Source organism: Ranitomeya variabilis, chromosome 6 (assembly GCF_051348905.1).
Source record: "Ranitomeya variabilis isolate aRanVar5 chromosome 6, aRanVar5.hap1, whole genome shotgun sequence".
NCBI lineage: Eukaryota > Metazoa > Chordata > Amphibia > Anura > Dendrobatidae > Ranitomeya > Ranitomeya variabilis.
Genome location: NC_135237.1, coordinates 37,728,392 through 37,747,003, shown reverse-complemented (window position 1 = coordinate 37,747,003; position 18,612 = coordinate 37,728,392). Strand labels below are relative to the sequence as shown.

Genomic DNA, 18,612 nt, shown 5'->3' with positions numbered 1-18,612 from the left:
TTCCTGTAAATGCATTAACAAACAGACAGCCCTGTGTTCCCGTCCTCCTGGTCACTAGGATCTGCCCCTACAACCTCTGGCGCTCTGAGGACTGAGTATAACAGTGTTCTATGGGGTAGGAGACATTAGTAAAGGCCAGTCTGTAAGTTATTTAGATATTTCCAGGAGGAAGAACAGAAAAAGGAACTTTATAGAAATGTATGGTAACTATGTATCCCAGGGAAGTCTTATACATTAATCATAGACTTGCCGAATACTCGACCCCATTAGATGATATTTTACTGTTGTCCTGAACCCCATGTAACACCATACGCTCCGCTACTTAAAGGGGTATTCCATCCTGAACAAGTCATCACCTATCCACTGGATAAGGGAGAAATGTTAGACTGGTGCTGGGACCCTCACAGATTGCAAGTCTTGTGCCCCCCATACTCTCCAGTCCACAGGGCCATGGTCAGAATGAGGTGAATGGAAGGGAAGTTGTGCATATGTCCTGCAGCTCCATTATTGGCTCCACGTTTAGTTTTTTTACTTAAATGCATGGATTAAAAGAAAATTAAAAAAAATTTTTTTTTTGCAATTCTGTTTCATTAAAAGTTTTGCAATATTTTAGTTTTGGAGGCTTTTTGTTCCCCTGCATACTAAATGGTGATGTGATCTATAATGAACAGATAAAAAAAAAAAAAAAAAAAAAAAAAAAAAGTGAAGTGTTACCCCCTCTCCTATTGGACTGTCAGAACGAGCTCACTGACAGATCCTCAGTTAACCCATTCTGCAGACCCCAATAGATAGAGGCTATAGAAGGGAAACGGTGCCAATTTTTTTAATGAAATCCAAATGAAAAAAATGATTGCATTTAAGTAACAAACAAACAAAACAAAAAGTCCACGGTGACGGACAGTCCCTAAGACGCCCGATGCAGAGCTTTGTCAGTGTCACGGGTGTGAACGGAGCGGCTGGGCGCACGCACAACCTCCTGCTCCGCTCCTGGAGGTGATAACTTTTAGGTAAAAGGCAGCAAGTTATCCAGATCACACTCTCATCACTAATACTGTGTCCGCCGGCTATATTCTGTACCCCGCAGAGAAGAATGGCCCCCCTTAGGAAGCCAAGGAGAAGATAGAGTAGTGATTGCACCGTATATACATTATACTGCGGTTTATGCTTTGATCGATACCATAACCCTTCAGAAGAACATCGAGAATTTCCAGTTAATAGTAAATCTTCCGTCGCCTCGCTGGGATCGAGTGATCGATCAGTTGCTCATAAAGTCAGTTTAATGATGGCGGCCGATCCGTGTTCCACAGGAGCTCTACGTACGGCCATTTGGTTTGTAGACAGCGTTTGATGGGAGTGTCGTCGGTCTGTAATCTGGGGTCTTCAAAGCCCATGACGGCGGTTCCTTCAGTGTAGGCGACCTAAATAAAAAACAACGAGAGGACATAAACACCGGATATACTGGGAGAAGTCACAGTAAAGGCGACCTGCAGTCAGGTGTGACCCTTCTAATGAGGCCGCTTGCCCTAATGATCCCACTCTGGCACATGGTTTGCAAAAAATATTTTTTCTAAAAATCTGATTTTAAATTTCATTTTTTTTCCCACGTACTCCCCAGCAGCAGTTGTAGATCGTAGGCGTTATCGCTCCAAGTACCAGTCAGTCACTCACTCACAGCTGTTAGTTACTCTACTTGTTTTCACCGATCTTCGATTTATACTTTTTGTTATATAAACATTTTTTTATACGCAGCGTCCAGATGTTACAGCATAGTGGAGGGGATTTTATGAAATCCCGTCTCCACTATGCGTGCAGGGCTGCATCCGGCGGTCCTGTGTATCCGGACATGCGGCGCGTCTTTCCAGACCGCAGCATGTCCATTTCTCTTGCGGAGACTCTCCGTCTCTGCAAGATAAATAACACAGTCCATGAATACGATATACGATGTGGTGATTCCGCATGTGCTCAATGAACACATCCGGAATCACCGCGCGTACAACAGGGGGCGGCGCTTTGGGCGGAGCGGGGTATCCGCTGCGTCCAAAGCGCAGAGATTACGCCCCGTCAAAACAGCCTTACCCATCTGCATAACAGAGACTTTACATATAATGTTCCTAGTGTGAACATTGCAAGATTTTTTTTTTTACATTAGTAATACGAAAAAAAAAAAAAAAAAAATACAGCGCAGGGCGCTTTCTTCCACCACTTCCCGGCCTGTACATTTTCCAGCTTTCTTTCTTTAAAGTGGATTAAATATTCTTTTTTTTTTTTACCCAAAATTGAAAAAAGTAACATCATGGTGAAAGCATAAGAATGTAAAAAACTAAAATAACTACATCCACAATATCACTTTGCTTCTGTTTATTTCTTCCTGTTGTCACGGTTACAGCATCGCATAATCACTTACATGCTGGAATGTAGCGCGGCGGCGGCAGAACTGCAGCCACAAACCCTGCAGCACATTCTCCCACCTGATGGACGCGTGCTCCTACAATCTGCAGCGCTGCATCTATCATCTCCCATCTTACCGGACGACATCGCTAGAAACAACTCCGCTACCTTAGATGTCTGATGCGACCCTCCTCCTAGTCATGTCTCCTCTCTTCCCAAGCTCACATATTTTGCATTCTTTTTCTCCCCTGAGACATTGTCAATAAGACGCCATACTCCACAGGTCTCCTTAAAGTGGATGTCCTCCTTTCTCGGACATTTTTCCCCCATAAATGCATGCAATCGTTTTCGTAATTCGGTTCCTTTACAAATCTTGCTTTGTTTGCCTTCTGCAGCCTCTGTTTGTTCCTCTCTCTATTGTTGGCTGCAGAATAAGTTAACTGAGGATCCATCAGCGAGCTCATTCACAATGAATGACGGGAGAGTCTGTAACTCTTATGTAAATGTGCCAAGGGTGATGGGACTGACGAGCCACGATGAGATGAAGAATGGCGGGTTTAATGTCAACGCGTTTCCATATAGTGTATGTTTCCCTGATGGCGCCACAGCACAAGAATGTGCAGAATTCACAATTTTTTATGAAGCGGGTTACAAAGTCAGTGCGTCTTATGTAAATTGTGCATTAAATGGCGGTTTTATGGCTATTCCCAGTGATGGAGATCTGCTTATGGTTAACCCCATCTTCTCCTGCTGATATCGGGTTTCTTAGGTGCCGCTCATTTCTACATCAGGAATTGAGACTAGGACGCTATCGTGATACCTGATTGTGTGCACATCCTAGCAGGCGCAGGTCAACGCAACATTATCAGAGCCTCTTACCCCTATTCTGTATTCCTGATGCAGAAATGAGTGGCACCGGACAATCACTTTTTCCCATAAAGAGAAGTAACCCAAGATGCGAGCACCAAGGGAGGTCCTCAACCACCATGGCCCCAATGTACACCTATGTAATCTATAATACAGCCCAGGTCACCGCCCGGCTTATAAAGATATTAAGGACTAAAGTAACAGAAACACATCGCCCATAGCAACAACAATTAGTAATGTGATTGATCGCCAAGGATAATAACACTGTTACTCATACATCTCCTGCACCAATCACCAAGCATCGGCTGGAAGACCCGGCGCCGCAGACTTGTAACTGTTAAATTCTTCCGAGGAAAAATGAGAAGAAACATAAGAATGTAACGGGGAGAGATAAGACGTGTGATGACACAGAGCTCGCAGCTGAAGACTTACAGAGCCCACCAAACACGGCCAAGGAGAAGAACGCACATCAGTCTAATGGACGAGTCACAGGAAACATACCTTCTCGTTATGGCTGGACTGCCGCAAGCCATTATAGTGATACACAACAAAGGAGTCCGGGACTTTGGAACCCTAAAATCCAAGACAAAAAAAAAAAAGATGAAGCTTTGTATCAGTACCGGATATGTATGTGTGTGCATATATCAGAGTATGTATGTATGTACTGTATGAATGAGTGTGTACATGTATGTATGTATGAGTACATGTATGTCTGAGTGAATGAGTGTACATGTATGTATGCATGTATGAGAGTGTACATGTATGTATGAGAGTGTACATGTATGTATGAGAATGTACATGTATGTATGTATGTGAGTGTATATGTATGTATGAGTGTATGACAGTGTACATGTACAGTATGTTTGAGAGTGCACATGTATGTATGAGAGTGTACATGTATGTCTGAGTGAATGAGTGTACATGTATGTATGCATGTATGAGAGTGTACATGTATGTATGAGAACGTACATGTATGTATGTGAGTGTACATGTATGTATGAGAGAGTGTACATGTATGTATTAGAGAGTGTACATGTATGTATGAGAGAGTGTACATGTATGTATGAGAGAGTGTACATGTATGTATGAGAGAGTGTACATGTATGTATGAGAGAGTGTAAATGTATGTATGTATGAGAGTGTACATGTATGTATGTATGAGAGTGTACATGTATGTCTGAGTGTATGAGAGTGTACATGTATGTATGAGAGTGTACATGTATGTATGAGAATGCACAAGTATGTATGAGAGAGTGTACATGTATGTATGAGAGTGTACATGTATGTATGAGAGAGTGTACATGTATGTATGAGAGAGTGTACATGTATGTATGAGAGAGTGTACATGTATGTATGAGAGAGTGTACATGTATGTATGAGAGAGTGTACATGTATGTATGAGAGTGTATATGTATGTGAGTGTACATGTATGTATGAGAGTGTACATGTATGTATGAGTGTACATGTATGTATGAGAGTGTACATGTATGTATGAGAGTGTACATGTATGTATGAGAGTGTACATGTATGTATGAGAGAGTGTACATGTATGTATGAGAGAGTGTACATGTATGTATGAGAGAGTGTACATGTATGTATGAGAGAGTGTACATGTATGTATGAGACAGTGTACATGTATGTATGAGAGTGTACATGTATGTATGAGAGAGTGTATATGTATGTATGAGAGAGTGTACATGTATGTATGAGAGAGTGTACATGTATGTATGAGAGAGTGTACATGTATGTGAGTGTACATGTATGTATGAGAGTGTACATGTATGTATGAGAGTGTAAATGTATGTATGAGAGAGTGTACATGTATGTATGTATGAGAGTGTACATGTATGTATGTATGAGAGTGTACATGTATGTCTGAGTGTATGAGAGTGTACATGTATGTCTGAGTGTATGAGAGTGTACATGTATGTATGAGAGTGTACATGTATGTATGAGAGTGTACATGTATGTATGAGAGTGTACATGTATGTATGAGAGTGTACATGTATGTATGAGAGAGTGTACATGTATGTATGTGAGAGTGTACATGTATGTATGAGAGAGTGTACATGTATGTATGAGAGAGTGTACATGTATGTATGAGAGAGTGTACATGTATGTATGAGAGAGTGTACATGTATGTATGAGAGAGTGTACATGTATGTATGAGAGAGTGTACATGTATGTATGAGAGAGTGTACATGTATGTATGAGAGAGTGTACATCTATGTATGAGAGAGTGTACATGTATGTGAGTGTACATGTATGTATGAGAGTGTACGTGTATGTATGAGAGTGTACATGTATGTATGAGAGAGTGTACATGTATGTCTGAGTGTATGTATGTGCATGTATGAATGAGAGTACGTGAGTGTATGAGTGTACATGTATGTCTGAGTGTACGAGTGTATGAGAGTGTACTGTACATGTATGTTTACGTGAGTACATGTGTGTAGGAAAGTGTATAGATGTATGTGTGTGTAGGAGAGTGCATATTTATATATGTATGTGTGAGTGTGTAGATGAATGTGTATATATGCACGAGTGTTTACACGTATATACTTATGACTGTGTGTACAGTATGCATACGAGTTTCTCCGTGTATGTGCGGTTATATGTGTATGTGCTTTTTTCCATACATTTGCATTCCGTTACCCAGTGACTACAGAAATAACACTCGGCTTCAGGCCGTAGACACTACCTGTTCTGGGAAAAACTCCTGGAGGAACGGGCCCAGTAATATGATCCCAAGGCCTTCTGGGTCTAATTTGGTCTTCATGAGGTTTACACTAGAAAACACAGCAAACAATGAGCGGGCAGCTTGTGCCGTGGCGTTCCTGGGGTCCGCGGTGCCGCGCCTCTGCCAATAAGCGCGCTGCTATTTTGGGAATCCAGGAACGCGTTCATCTGAATGGCATCTCGCTCGCCAGTAGGGGTTTATTTTCAGACTGCATAATCTTATGATTAAAACCAAAACAGTGATGATAATTTTGGGAGACAGAACCTTATTAGGAAAACATTTCCAAAAAACAAGAGTGTGAGTAGTACGCGAGCGCGGGCTGGAAACGCAACAGGACTGGCAGGCGGCGCGCCAACGACTGGTGTGCCTGAGTATGTGTAATACTGCTGCAGACACCAGAGAAACCCGAGCCGAGAGCCAACACTCCGAACACCGGACCCTATACATAGGCATCAGCAGACCCCAACTAGGGCCCAGTGTCAGGTCAATGGCCGGGGACAAATTGGATTTATTCAGTGTATGCTTCTTTTATTTCCCCAAGGAATGAACGGCCAACACAAGCAACGCCACCACTATGTGGCTGACCAAATCAGCCCAGGGGCACCACGGCCACCCGCTGCGCAGGGGATCACAGGGGCACCACTGCCACCAGCTGCGCAGGGGATCACAGGGGCACCACTGCCACCAGCTGCGCAGGGGATCACAGGGGCACCACGGCCTCCTGCTGCGCAGGGGATCACAGGGGAACCATGGCCTCCCGCTGCGCAGGGGATCACAGGGGAACCATGGCCTCCCGCTGTGCAGGGGATCACAGGGGCACCACGGCCTCCCGCTGCGCAGGGGATCACAGGGGAACCATGGCCTCCCGCTGTGCAGGGGATCACAGGGGCACCACTGCCACCAGCTGCGCAGGGGATCACAGGGGCACCACTGCCACCAGCTGCGCAGGGGATCACAGGGGCACCACGGCCACTCGCTACACAGGGGATCACAGGGGAACCACGGCCTCCCGCTGCGCAGGGGATCACAGGGGAACCACGGCCACCAGCTGCGCAGGGGATCACAGGGGCACCACTGCCACCAGCTGCGCAGGGGATCACAGGGGCACCACGGCCACCCGCTACACAGGGGATCACAGGGGCACCACGGCCGCAGGGGATCACAGGGGCACCACTGCCACCAGCTGCGCAGGGGATCACAGGGGCACCACTGCCACCAGCTGCGCAGGGGATCACAGGGGCACCACGGCCACCCGCTACACAGGGGATCACAGGGGCACCACGGCCAACAGCTGTGCAGGGGATCACAGGGGAACCACGGCCACCCACTGTGCAGGGGATCACAGGGGCACCACGGCCAACAGCTGTGCAGGGGATCACAGGGGCATCACGGCCACCCGCTGCGCAGGGGATCACAGGGGCACTACGGCCACCCACTGCGCAGGGGATCACAGGGGCACCACTGCCAACAGCTGTGCAGGGGATCACAGGGGCATCACGGCCACCCGCTGCGCAGGGGATCACAGGGGAACCACGGCCACCAGCTGCTCAGGGGATACACAGCATGGCTCCATTCAAGTCTATGTAGCAGGAAAATACTGCAGCCCCCTATACAATCGCCCGGCCGGAGAGCTAATGTTCATTAAAGACTAAAGGGGCCACAGTCCAGAAAAACTTTTTTTTTTTTTAGCCGACTTTCTTGAAATCTTCATGAAAAGCAGATGAAAATCAGACATGGAAACATGGGTCTAGGTGGGTCGAGTGGTTATCTCGTGTTCCTAAAGACTTAAATTTGGGAATAAAACACTGGGAAATAGTCCGTCGCCTCCAATAAGGACGATGCTGTTGCACGAGGAGCCCGTGAGAACGGAGACCATTCACATAACCCTGGGTGGGGGGCTTTTGCTTGCTGTAAGCGCAGGTCACATGTGGCTGGTTTGGGTCTATTGTAAGCTGCGTATTTACAGAAACTTGCTTACAACTTACATGGTTCTTGTAAATACCTGAAGATTAATTGCACATACACAAAAGATTTATTTCTCACATGTCCCTTATTTTAATTAAACGCACATTTGTTATTTTCCAAAAATAAAATAAATAAAAACAACAACAACAACAAAAAAAGCCCCACAAAATGTCTATGAAGTGGAGACTGAAAACAGAATTCTATAAAAATGCAATAAGTGCAGTCAGTTATCAACACAGATTATTTAACTGTAACATTAAAGGGAATCTGTCAGCAGGTTTCTGTTACCCCATCTGAGAATAGCATGATGTGGGGCAGAGACCCTGATTCCAGCGATGTATCACTTCCTAGACTGTTTGCTGTCAGTTTGATAAAATCCCAGTTTTCTCTGCTGCAGATCTAGCAGAGCCCTGAATGCGGAGCACAGTATAACCCCGCCCACATCATTGATTGGCTGCTTTCTGTGTACACTGCACATATGCAGAAAGCTGCCAATCAGTGGAGGAGGCGGGGTTACACAGAGCAGCAAGACTAGGAGGAACGAGGCACCTAGTCCTGTAATGAGAATCTCCATTGATTTTATCAAAACTACAGCCATCAGCCCAGTAAGTGACACATCGCTGGAATCAGGGCTTCTGTTTCTACATTATGCTGCTTTCAGACTAGGTGGCAAAAACATGGTGACCGATTCTCTTTAACAGCAATCGTCCTGCGTTAATTAATTTCCTAATAGACACTGTTTCCTAATGCAGAGGTCCATCACTACACCTGGTAAATCCACTTCAGCAGCACCGCCTCTGCTCGATTGTATTTGTTTACTTGGCTTCAGGAATGACATCCTCCTCTACCCATGTGACCACTGCAGCCAATCAGTAACCTCAGTAGTCTTACGTCGCACGGTTCATAAACCAGTGACTGGCTGCAGTGGTCACATGAGTAGATGAGAAAGTCATGACTGGAGCCAAAGCAAATGAAAAATGTAGGGGATCCATGAAATTAGCAGGGCCGGAATGGTAGATGATTCAGAGGGAGAGTATGGGTATTTTTACCATTCCTTCCCTTAAAATATATATTTTTTTCCTTTTACTTTAAAAGTTATTCTCCAGGGGTCCAGATTGGGGTAATAAATTATTATTTTTTTTTTTTTAAATTCTATTCTCTCCTACCAGATAGGGACCACTGCTTTACACATGACTGCTGCAGCCAATCAGTGGCTTCTGATTAGCTGCAGCCTCTACACTTCATCCAAGCAGGAAACCATCCCCGGAGACTATTGAGGATTACTTTTAAAAATAGGAGAAAATCCTTTTAACTTACACTTTTGAGGATCTCAGGAATGTTTACTACATACAATCTTTACTAATGCGTTTAATCAATAAGCAAATGTTCCTTAAAGCTCCTTCTAGTGGTGGCCGCAGACAGCCACATCATCACTAATCTTTTATATATATATTTTTTTTACTTTCCTGAAATAAAATTATATATTTTTAATTTCATCAGAAGAGTAAAAAAAGGAAAAAAAAGTGAAGTTCATCTTTACACAGCTTTTTCATTATGAATATTATGGATTTTTTTTTTTTAAATAAATAAAAGTTTGGCATTAAATCCATAAAATAATAACATTGCGTCAACCCAAGACTAGCATGCCTTTAGCCTAATTTGATTGGTCAAGTATGAATAGGATAGGACTAGTAAGTTTTCTTAAAGGGCTGAGGACAGTTACTAAACTTTGTTAGAGTCTCCACTTTTGCCATCTGTTCCCACCCCCGGGCGTAAGCAGGAAATGCTAATTATACGCATGCTTAATTCTGCACTTACTATTCCGGTTCTGAGACAAGATCCAACGCTTTCATCACCTCTTCTAGCAAAGCATCAGGAATGAAGCCATTCTCTATAACAAAAAAAAAAAAAAAAAAAAAAAAATTTAAAAAAGAAAGTCATCTGTAGAAATACACTTTTTTTTAATTTTTTTAATTTATTTATTTTTTTAACAACAGGATTCTACCCAACCTATTGGTAAAAAGTTTTTTTTTTTTTAAATTAATAACTTAATGAATCCTTTGAACTTCTTGTTCTGAAGATTGTCCAGTCTCTGCTGCTCTCTACATCCCGGCTCCGCCTTGACACGCCAGCCCAATCGGCCAATTACTGGAGAGGTGTGACATCACTGTGGCCAGTGATTGGCTGACTGGGCATTTCCTCTGTGTAGAGACAGGACCAGAACATTGAGACAAGCAGAGAACATGGATTAAGCTTCGGAACAGGAGCTGGGAAAGATTGGGTGAGGGTTATATTATATTATATATATTTTTTTTTTACACTTTATGGACTAAACCATTTTAAAAAACAAAATTGAATAATAATTTTTAGACCCACAGACAACTCCTTTAAATCAAATTTCTTCTAAATGACAAAGAATCAGATACAAAACAAATAAAAGTACACAAAAAAAAATACACAAACGAAAAGAAAAAAGTTGGTTGCAAACACTAAAGCCAGAGAATCTTCAGAATTGGGGCTTGGACGCCCTGGTTTTTAGTTGGGAGACTGACGGGCATCCAGCATGTGTCCAGGGGGTAGCCCCCCATCAGTTTACATCTAAGCTTGTTGTGACTGTGAATTAGACCAGCTGTTGGGGAGAATGGATGACTTCTACCAACGCTCCCCGACCATGTGTCCCTTTTCCCCCAACTCCTTCCTGACATGTTAGGACGCAGTCACCCCGACCATCAGAGACAAATTGCGGGCTCCCGACAGGAGGAGAACCTCTCTGGAACATGCAATGTTAATGACACATTGTTACGGTGTGAGTGTTGCCAGATGTTTAGGCTTCATTAGTGCTCGGCAGGATTTGCATTAAGGAGAGGAACATTATGCAGACCTTCATACAGAAGCCTATAGCATTACTTGTCATCCCCAACCTGCCCGGGAAGCAAATGGATTCCATGTCCCAACTGAACTTCTCTCCATTAATTAATTATCTTTGCCTGCCGAGGACGCATACCAGCCTCGCCGAGAACAGGATCCCCTCTGGGAATGGAACGAGGCAGACAAAAATGTAGAACTTTGTATTCGACATACAGACTTCCATAGTGGACACATTAGGGAGATGCTTGAAGCCGGATTCACATGGATTTAATGACCTTTACCTTTAGCATTCAATAGACGAAAAAAAACCCCAAAAACCTGCATTATACATAGGATAGCGACCTAGTGCAATCATGTAATGTGTATGGAGGCCAACCAAAGGAGGATGTCGAAGAAATGAAAGAACCCAAATCTTTTCTTCCCCGGGGGAGATAAGTCACCTTCATAGATGGCTGGCAGCAGCTCATTCCCCTCTCCCAATTGGACATGCTCGGGTAAGCCTAATGTTCTTATGTATGAACAATAAAACCTAAAAATGATCAATGTAAATCAAAATTAATATCCCATGGAGGCCTGGATTTGGAATGATGCTCAAAATCAAAGTGGAAAATCAAATTACAGGCTGATCCAACTTCAGTGGAAATGCCTCAAGGAAGGAAATGATGCTCAGTAGTGTGTGTGGCCACCATGTGCCTGTATTACCTCCCTACAACGCCTGGGCATGCTCCTGATGAGGTGGCGGATGTTCTAATGATCGATCTCCTCCCAGACCTGGATTAAAGCATCCGCCAACTCCTGGACAGTCTTTGGTGCAACGTGACGTTGGTGGATGGTGCGAGACAGGATGTCCCAGATGTGCAAGATTGGATTTAAGTTTGGGGAACGGGCGGGCCAGTCCATAGCATCAAGGTCTTCATCATGCAGGAACTGCTGACACACTCCAGCCACATGAGGCCATAGCCCAGTGCACCAGCATATGGTCTCACAAGGGGTCTGAGGATCTTATCCCGATACCTAGTGGCAGTCAGGCTACCTCTGGAGAGCACATGGAGGGCTATGCGGCCCTCGAAAGAAATTACTCCCCACACCATTACTGACCCACTGCCAAACTGGTCATGCTGAAGGATGTTGCAGGCAGCAGATCGCTCTCCACGGCATCTCCAGACTGTCACGTCTGTCAAATGTGCTCAGTGTAAACCTGCTCTCATCCATTAAGAGCACAGGGCGCCAATGTCAAATCTGGCAATCTTGGTGTTCTGTGGCAAATGCCAGTCGCCGTGCATGGTGTTGGGCTGTAAGCACAACACCCACTTGTGAACATAGGGCCCTCATACCACCCTCATGGAGTCTGTTTCTGACAGTGTGAGCAGACACATGGATGTTAGTGGACTACTCAATGTCATTTTGCTGGGCTCTGGCACTGCTCCCCCTTGCACAAAGGAGGAGGTAGTGGTCCTGCTGCTGGATTGTTGCCCTCCACATATCTCGGTGTACTGGCCTGTCTCCTGGTATCTGCTCCATGCTCTGGACACTACGCTGACAGACAGAGCTACCCTTCTAGCCACAGCTCACATTGATGTGCCATCCTGGATGAGCTGCACTTCTTAAGCAGCATGTGAGTTGTAGACACCACCTCATGTTACTGTACAGAACCTTTAGGGGTGAGAGCAATGACAATGCAAAAGTGACCAAAACAGCAGCCAAGAAGGATGAGAACAGAGAAATAGTCTGTGGTCACCCCCTGCAGAACCGCTCCTTTATTGAGGGTGTCTTGCTAATTGCCGATCATTTCTACCTGTTGTCTGTTCCATTTGCACAACAGCAGGAGAAATTAATTCACAATCAGTGTCGCTTCATAACTGGACAGGTTGATATCACAGAAGTGTGATTGACACGGAGTTACTTTGTTTTATTTAAGTGTTCCCTTTATTTTTTTTGAGCAGTGTACATATATGCACATACAAAACACACACCTATATAGGCGCACATAAAAAACACATCTATAGATATAATATGCACACACACACACACATATCTATACATATAGTATACACAAAACATATATACATACACACAAATAAAAATAAATAAAACACAAGTATATACATGTATATCTATACATAAACATACATATAAACACACATATATACATTACATACACGTGTATAGAAATATATGTACACGTTTAGAAAAAAAAAATCCGGGTTGGCACAACCACACGACAATTACAATTATTCACAAACTTGCTAGCTTCAACATAGGAGCAAAAAATAAAAAAGTGCTCACCAAGTAGAGCCTAAAATCAAATGCAGTAAGAAGCAGATAGCATTCACCAATTAAGAGTAAACGTATTAAAAAATAATAATTGCATAATGGAGGAGATACAGAACACACATCTAATTATATATATATTACACTGTAGGCACGCCAGGTAGGACAGGGTTAAACCCTATCGCTGGAGCTTCTGACTAGTGCACCTGGTTAGCTATGTCTAGAGCCAGGCCCTGTGCTCACTGTGGGGTCAGTCAGCTGGGGGGAAGCGGAGCAGAGTGATTTGCGTTGGAGCTGCAGAGAGATGAGTCAGAATCTCTTTTTTTTTTTTCATTTAAAGCGCTGTACAAGTTTATGTAGATCAATAAAACTCACAATGGTTGGACAGAAGAATCGGTGAACTCTGGTGTCGACCCGAGAGCGGGAATCCCTACAACACACACACACCTCCTGTATGTGCCTCACTTGGGATCCAATTAGCCACAATAATATTAGGTGACTAATGGCGCACAGCCTGACAATACATGGAAGACCCCTATAAGTGTATAGAAGGATCCCAATTATGGCTCCGTTCTTGCAGGAGCAGAAGATGAAGTGTCAGAGAAACCCAAGACTGCGGTAACCGGTCTACTTCCGCCCTCACACCTGCCCTATTTCCTCGGTGGATACAGCTAATTTACTCCAAATAAGCTGCAGAGTAATTCGATTACAGTGAAGCCCCCTCCTATCATCGGCCATATAACAAGGGTACCCATTATACGAGCTATAATGATGCAGCAGAGTCTGTCATTCTGCTTCATGCGCTGGGACTCTGCAACGTGTTACCACTCCATCACTTTATCCCGATGAACGCCTTTTTTCCAGTTGCGTAGAATAATCCATCTGCCCATATAGGAGTCAATGAGAAGAAGGACGGCCGATCACTGCTGCTGACGGATTGTATCAAGACTTGTGTGGATACAAATACATGGACAGTCCTGGGACTCATCCATAGGAGACTCGCACAAAATCACCCTTGTGCTTGCGGATTTCATTGTGGAGACACCGCACATTGTAAAGGGTAAAAGTTGCACATAAAACACACAATATCGGTCGATTTCCTCTTCAGATTTGTGCATTAGAGTTCGTACGGTCATTGTCCTAAATGATAAAACTCTTCACAAGTGGGGGCTCATCTGTGTCATTGGGAGCTCATACACCGCCCCTTTAATGGTAGCTGCATCCTGCTTTTTTCTTTGGGAGGGTGAGGGAGACTTATGTTTGGGCTAGGGGGTTCATTGGGTCACGGTAAAATTACGACTCATAGTTGAGAACAACTTTATGCATGTGCTGATAGCAAAAATGTAAAGGGGATCTGTCAGCAGCTTTTCACTATGTAATCTGAGAGCAAGATTAAGTAGGGGCTGAGACCCCGATTCCAGCGATGTGTCACTTTCTGGGCTGTTTGCTGTCATTTTCATACAATCACTGTTTTCTCTGCTGCAGATCTAGCAGAGCTCAATGTGCTGAGACCTGTATAACCCCGCCCACACCTCTGATTGGCAGCTTTCTGTGTACACTGTGCATAGGCTGCCTATCGGTGGTGGAGGCGGGGTTATACAGAGCAAAAGGACTAGGAGGCACAAGACACCTAGTCCCTGTAATGATAATCTGCTGATTAAACACTGATTTTATTGAAAACAGCCTAGTAAGTGATATCACTTGAATCAGGGTCTCAGCCCCTACATCATGCTGCTCTCAGATTACATAGCAAAAACCTTCTAACAGAATCCCTTTAACTAGCATAACATCCCCTTAATTCTTAGGACTCTAGAGGTCAGACCACCACCGATCATAAACGGAGACCGTATCCCAGCGATATGCTGTCACATAATAAGACGGGAAGACCCCTTTAATCTACCCCTATGTAAGAAATCAAGATCAAACAACATGAATGTGTTACACTGAGGATGAATGGAGCGTGACAAGCGCAGATGTCATATGTGACGGCGGAGGAACGGTATGAATGTGCTGAAGGGGAGGAATTAGGAACTTTTGGCTCGGGATATCAGAACTCGGCTATGAAGTTTTCTGTGTGCTCCTTATTATGTTATCTCCTGGGATGAATCATATTTTGTCACATTTATAGTATGGAGGCCGCCATGGGAAGCAGAATCAGAAGGCAAAGGGTCATTACAGAGAAGGATTTTTAATGGTTAACCCTTTAGGACACTTTTTACTCGTATTTCACAAGCCCAAACCATTATATATTTGATTTGGGACTATTTTTATTTGCAATATTTTGGGGGTACATACAGGACAGTGCAAAAGTTTTAGTCAGTTGTGAAAAAATGCTGCAAATCAAGAATGCTGTAAAGACGAGAAGTGTTAATAATTTATTTTTAACAATTAACACAATGCACAGTGAAGGAAGAAAAACATTCAATCACACCAATATTTAGAGTGACCGCCTTTGCCTTCAAAACAGCATCATAGGTACACTTGCAATGTCAGGACCTTTGTAATATAATAGTCAGGTGTATAAGTGACAAATTAAACCAAACAGGTGATGATCATCATTTTTATATGTAGGCTGAAAGTCATTAAATAGGTGAGGTTGTGGAAGACAGTTTCATGACACAGGTCAAGACGGAGCACAGCAACAATACACCAGGCAGTCCTGCTGCATGCATCCGCGAGGCAGTCCTGCTGCATGCATCCGCGAGGCAGTCCTGCTGCATGCATCCGCGAGGCAGTCCTGCTGCATGCATCCGCGAGGCAGTCCTGCTGCATGCATCCGCGAGGCAGTCCTGCTGCATGCATCCGCGAGGCAGTCCTGCTGCATGCATCCACGAGGCAGTCCTGCTGCATGCATCCGCGAGGCAGTCCTGCTGCATGCATCCGCGAGGCAGTCCTGCTGCATGCATCCGCGAGGCAGTCCTGCTGCATGCATCCGCGAGGCAGTCCTGCTGCATGCATCCGCGAGGCAGTCCTGCTGCATGCATCCGCGAGGCAGTCCTGCTGCATGCATCCGCGAGGCAGTCCTGCTGCATGCATCCGCGAGGCAGTCCTGCTGCATGCATCCGCGAGGCAGTCCTGCTGCATGCATCCGCGAGGCAGTCCTGCTGCATCCGCAACGTTTGTTTACCAAAGGGCTGGAGAGCGGCACAACAGAGTTTGAAAGATCAGTGGAAGGTTATGGCTAGTCATTTCAGTAGATGGAGTTGTAGATTTGGTCAGGATTAATGCTGTCCCCAAAGCTGAGAAATACAGGAAGATACTTATCCACCATGTAATATCAACAGGGAGTTGTCTGACTGGCTCCAAATTTATTCTGCAGCAGAACTACCACCACAAATGTCCAGCCAATGCCAATAAGAACAAGGAGTCCTGGAAGTAATGATAGGGCCCCCACAGAGCCCTGATCTCACATCATCCAGTCTGGGATCACATGAAGAGACAGAACTATTTGCACAAGGGACATCCACAGAAGATCTGGGGTTAGTTCTCCAAGATGTTTGGAGCAACCTCCCTGTTGAGTGCTTTCAACAAAAAACTGTGAACAAGTACAAGTACCTAGAGGAAGAACTGCTGAAGGCAAAGGGCGGTCACTCCAAATATTGATGTGATTTACAGTAGATTTCTCTTTTCTTCATTCACTTTGCTTTTTATTTACTGATAAAAATAAGTTATTAAAACTTCTATTTTTGAAAGCTTTATTTTTTTTATTTTTACTTTCTAGCATTTTTCCAAACTTCCCTAAAACTTTTGCACAGTACGATGATATTTCCCAGTCTCTGTGTAGGCACAACGCATGAGGTGTAGAAGGAGAAATCAGTCCAGGAATGAAGCTGTGCTGATACATGAGAGCTAGCGACACACAAACCTCACGTCCAGCATGTATTACCGGGAGCGAGACATCCGCATGAGAAAAATGTCAACCTTGGATCAGGCTGCAAACTGCGTATCAGGGGCTCTGAAACCGAATAAAGGAACGCAAATTGCAGACTGAAACGTAATGCGACTTTTTAACTCAAGGTAACCGCTAACCTTTGTAAAAGTCATTATTACCATGTCACAGCTGTCCATAACCGTCTAAAAACAGCACGAGAATTACGACTATACAACAATTGATGTGTATATAATATATACTCCAGACTCCAGGGCCAAACCCAAACAAAACGAACCATTTCCACTAAGAAAATATCTGCTACACTATTTAAAATCGGGGCGAATGGAGCCGGAGTGCGGCCTGATCAAGTTTCTGAAGTCAATTAGAAGCCGGGTTAATTGGAATAGCAGCTGTGCTACATGGACACATTCACTCCTCTCCGAGCAACTTCGATATAAATCTGATTTTCCGTATCACTTTCCATCACCGTCTGCGGAGATTTCTCTAGAATACCATGCTTTAGGACTTGATTGACCGCGGCCGTATATCCGAGGATGGATTGATTCATACAATGGCCGCAGAGCTTGCAATAATAATTTCACAAGTCTGGTTACACGGAATAGCACTTAGATCCAGGACCGCCACTGGAAACCACTTCTGTGGTTTATCCTTCCCATTACAGATGTTTGATGCTGCCAGGAAGCGTTGTACGTGTTGTATTATGAAGTGCTCTGCTGGTGGATGTGACGGGTCCAGCTTTACTATACAGACCAGCTTTTATAGTCCGGTACGTCACCACCGTCAGTCCTCTAGAGTAAACATCGATGTCTTATTACTCCGCCTGTACGCTTTGTATACACGGCAGATATTAAAGGAACACATTATGTCTAGTGCAAGTCATACTATGTGTCGAAGGACACAGAAAACGAAGACCTAAAATCATGCACCCCCTATATAGACCTGGAATTAGGTAAAGAAAGAGGAACAGTTTTTCCTGGTGTGTTCCTTTAAGTGAAATCATGACATCATTGCAGCATACAAAATACCTTTGCCTATTAAGGCTAGGTTCAGATTGCGTTAGGGCAATCCGTTTAGCGCTAAGCGCTAGCGGATTGCGCTAACGCAATGTCTTTTTAGGGGTCGCGTTAAAAGTCTCTGCTAGCGCAGATCCCCGATCTGCCAGAGCGGGGAATGGACCTCGGGCGCGCCGCGGACGCTGCAAGCAGTGTCTGAGGCGCGCCACAAAAGAACGGCACATCGCTAGCGCGTGCCGAAAATGACACGCGCTAGCAAGGCGCTTTAACATTGCTGGCAATGGGAGCGCAAACGGACGCGTTGCACGGCGTTAATTTCGCCGTGCAACGCTGTCCGTTAGCGCTCACACTAAAACGAAATGTGAACCTAGCCTAAGTAATATGTAGCAACTAATAGAGTCCCTGGACCATTGACCTCAGACGGTGAGGCTGCAGAGATCACATGTCTACAGGAAGTAGAAACTGGCCAGAAAAGGATCGGAGAGTATTGATTTTCTAACTATATTAACCTATTCTGAGCCTATTGAACAATTTAAAAGGGAATAAATATGAAGTGCAAGGTTTCCCAAACACGGCCCTCATCGTTATCACTATAAGAGATGACAAAT

At 44.4% G+C, this 18,612-nt stretch overlaps 1 protein-coding gene across 1 annotated transcript in view; it reads right to left on the bottom strand.

The window, feature by feature from the left end:
- Positions 1 to 576: 576 nt before the first annotated feature.
- MINDY3 (MINDY lysine 48 deubiquitinase 3) overlaps positions 577 to 18,612 on the bottom strand; it is a 92,714-nt gene continuing 74,678 nt past the window's right edge. The window contains exons 13-16 of the mRNA XM_077268243.1: positions 9,779 to 9,851; positions 5,957 to 6,044; positions 3,757 to 3,828; positions 577 to 1,418 (exon numbers count right to left, since the gene is read on the bottom strand). Of these exons, the coding sequence (XP_077124358.1) occupies positions 1,272 to 1,418; positions 3,757 to 3,828; positions 5,957 to 6,044; positions 9,779 to 9,851 (380 nt within the window). The 3' untranslated portion in view covers positions 577 to 1,271. The remainder of the gene's footprint in view (positions 1,419 to 3,756; positions 3,829 to 5,956; positions 6,045 to 9,778; positions 9,852 to 18,612) is intronic.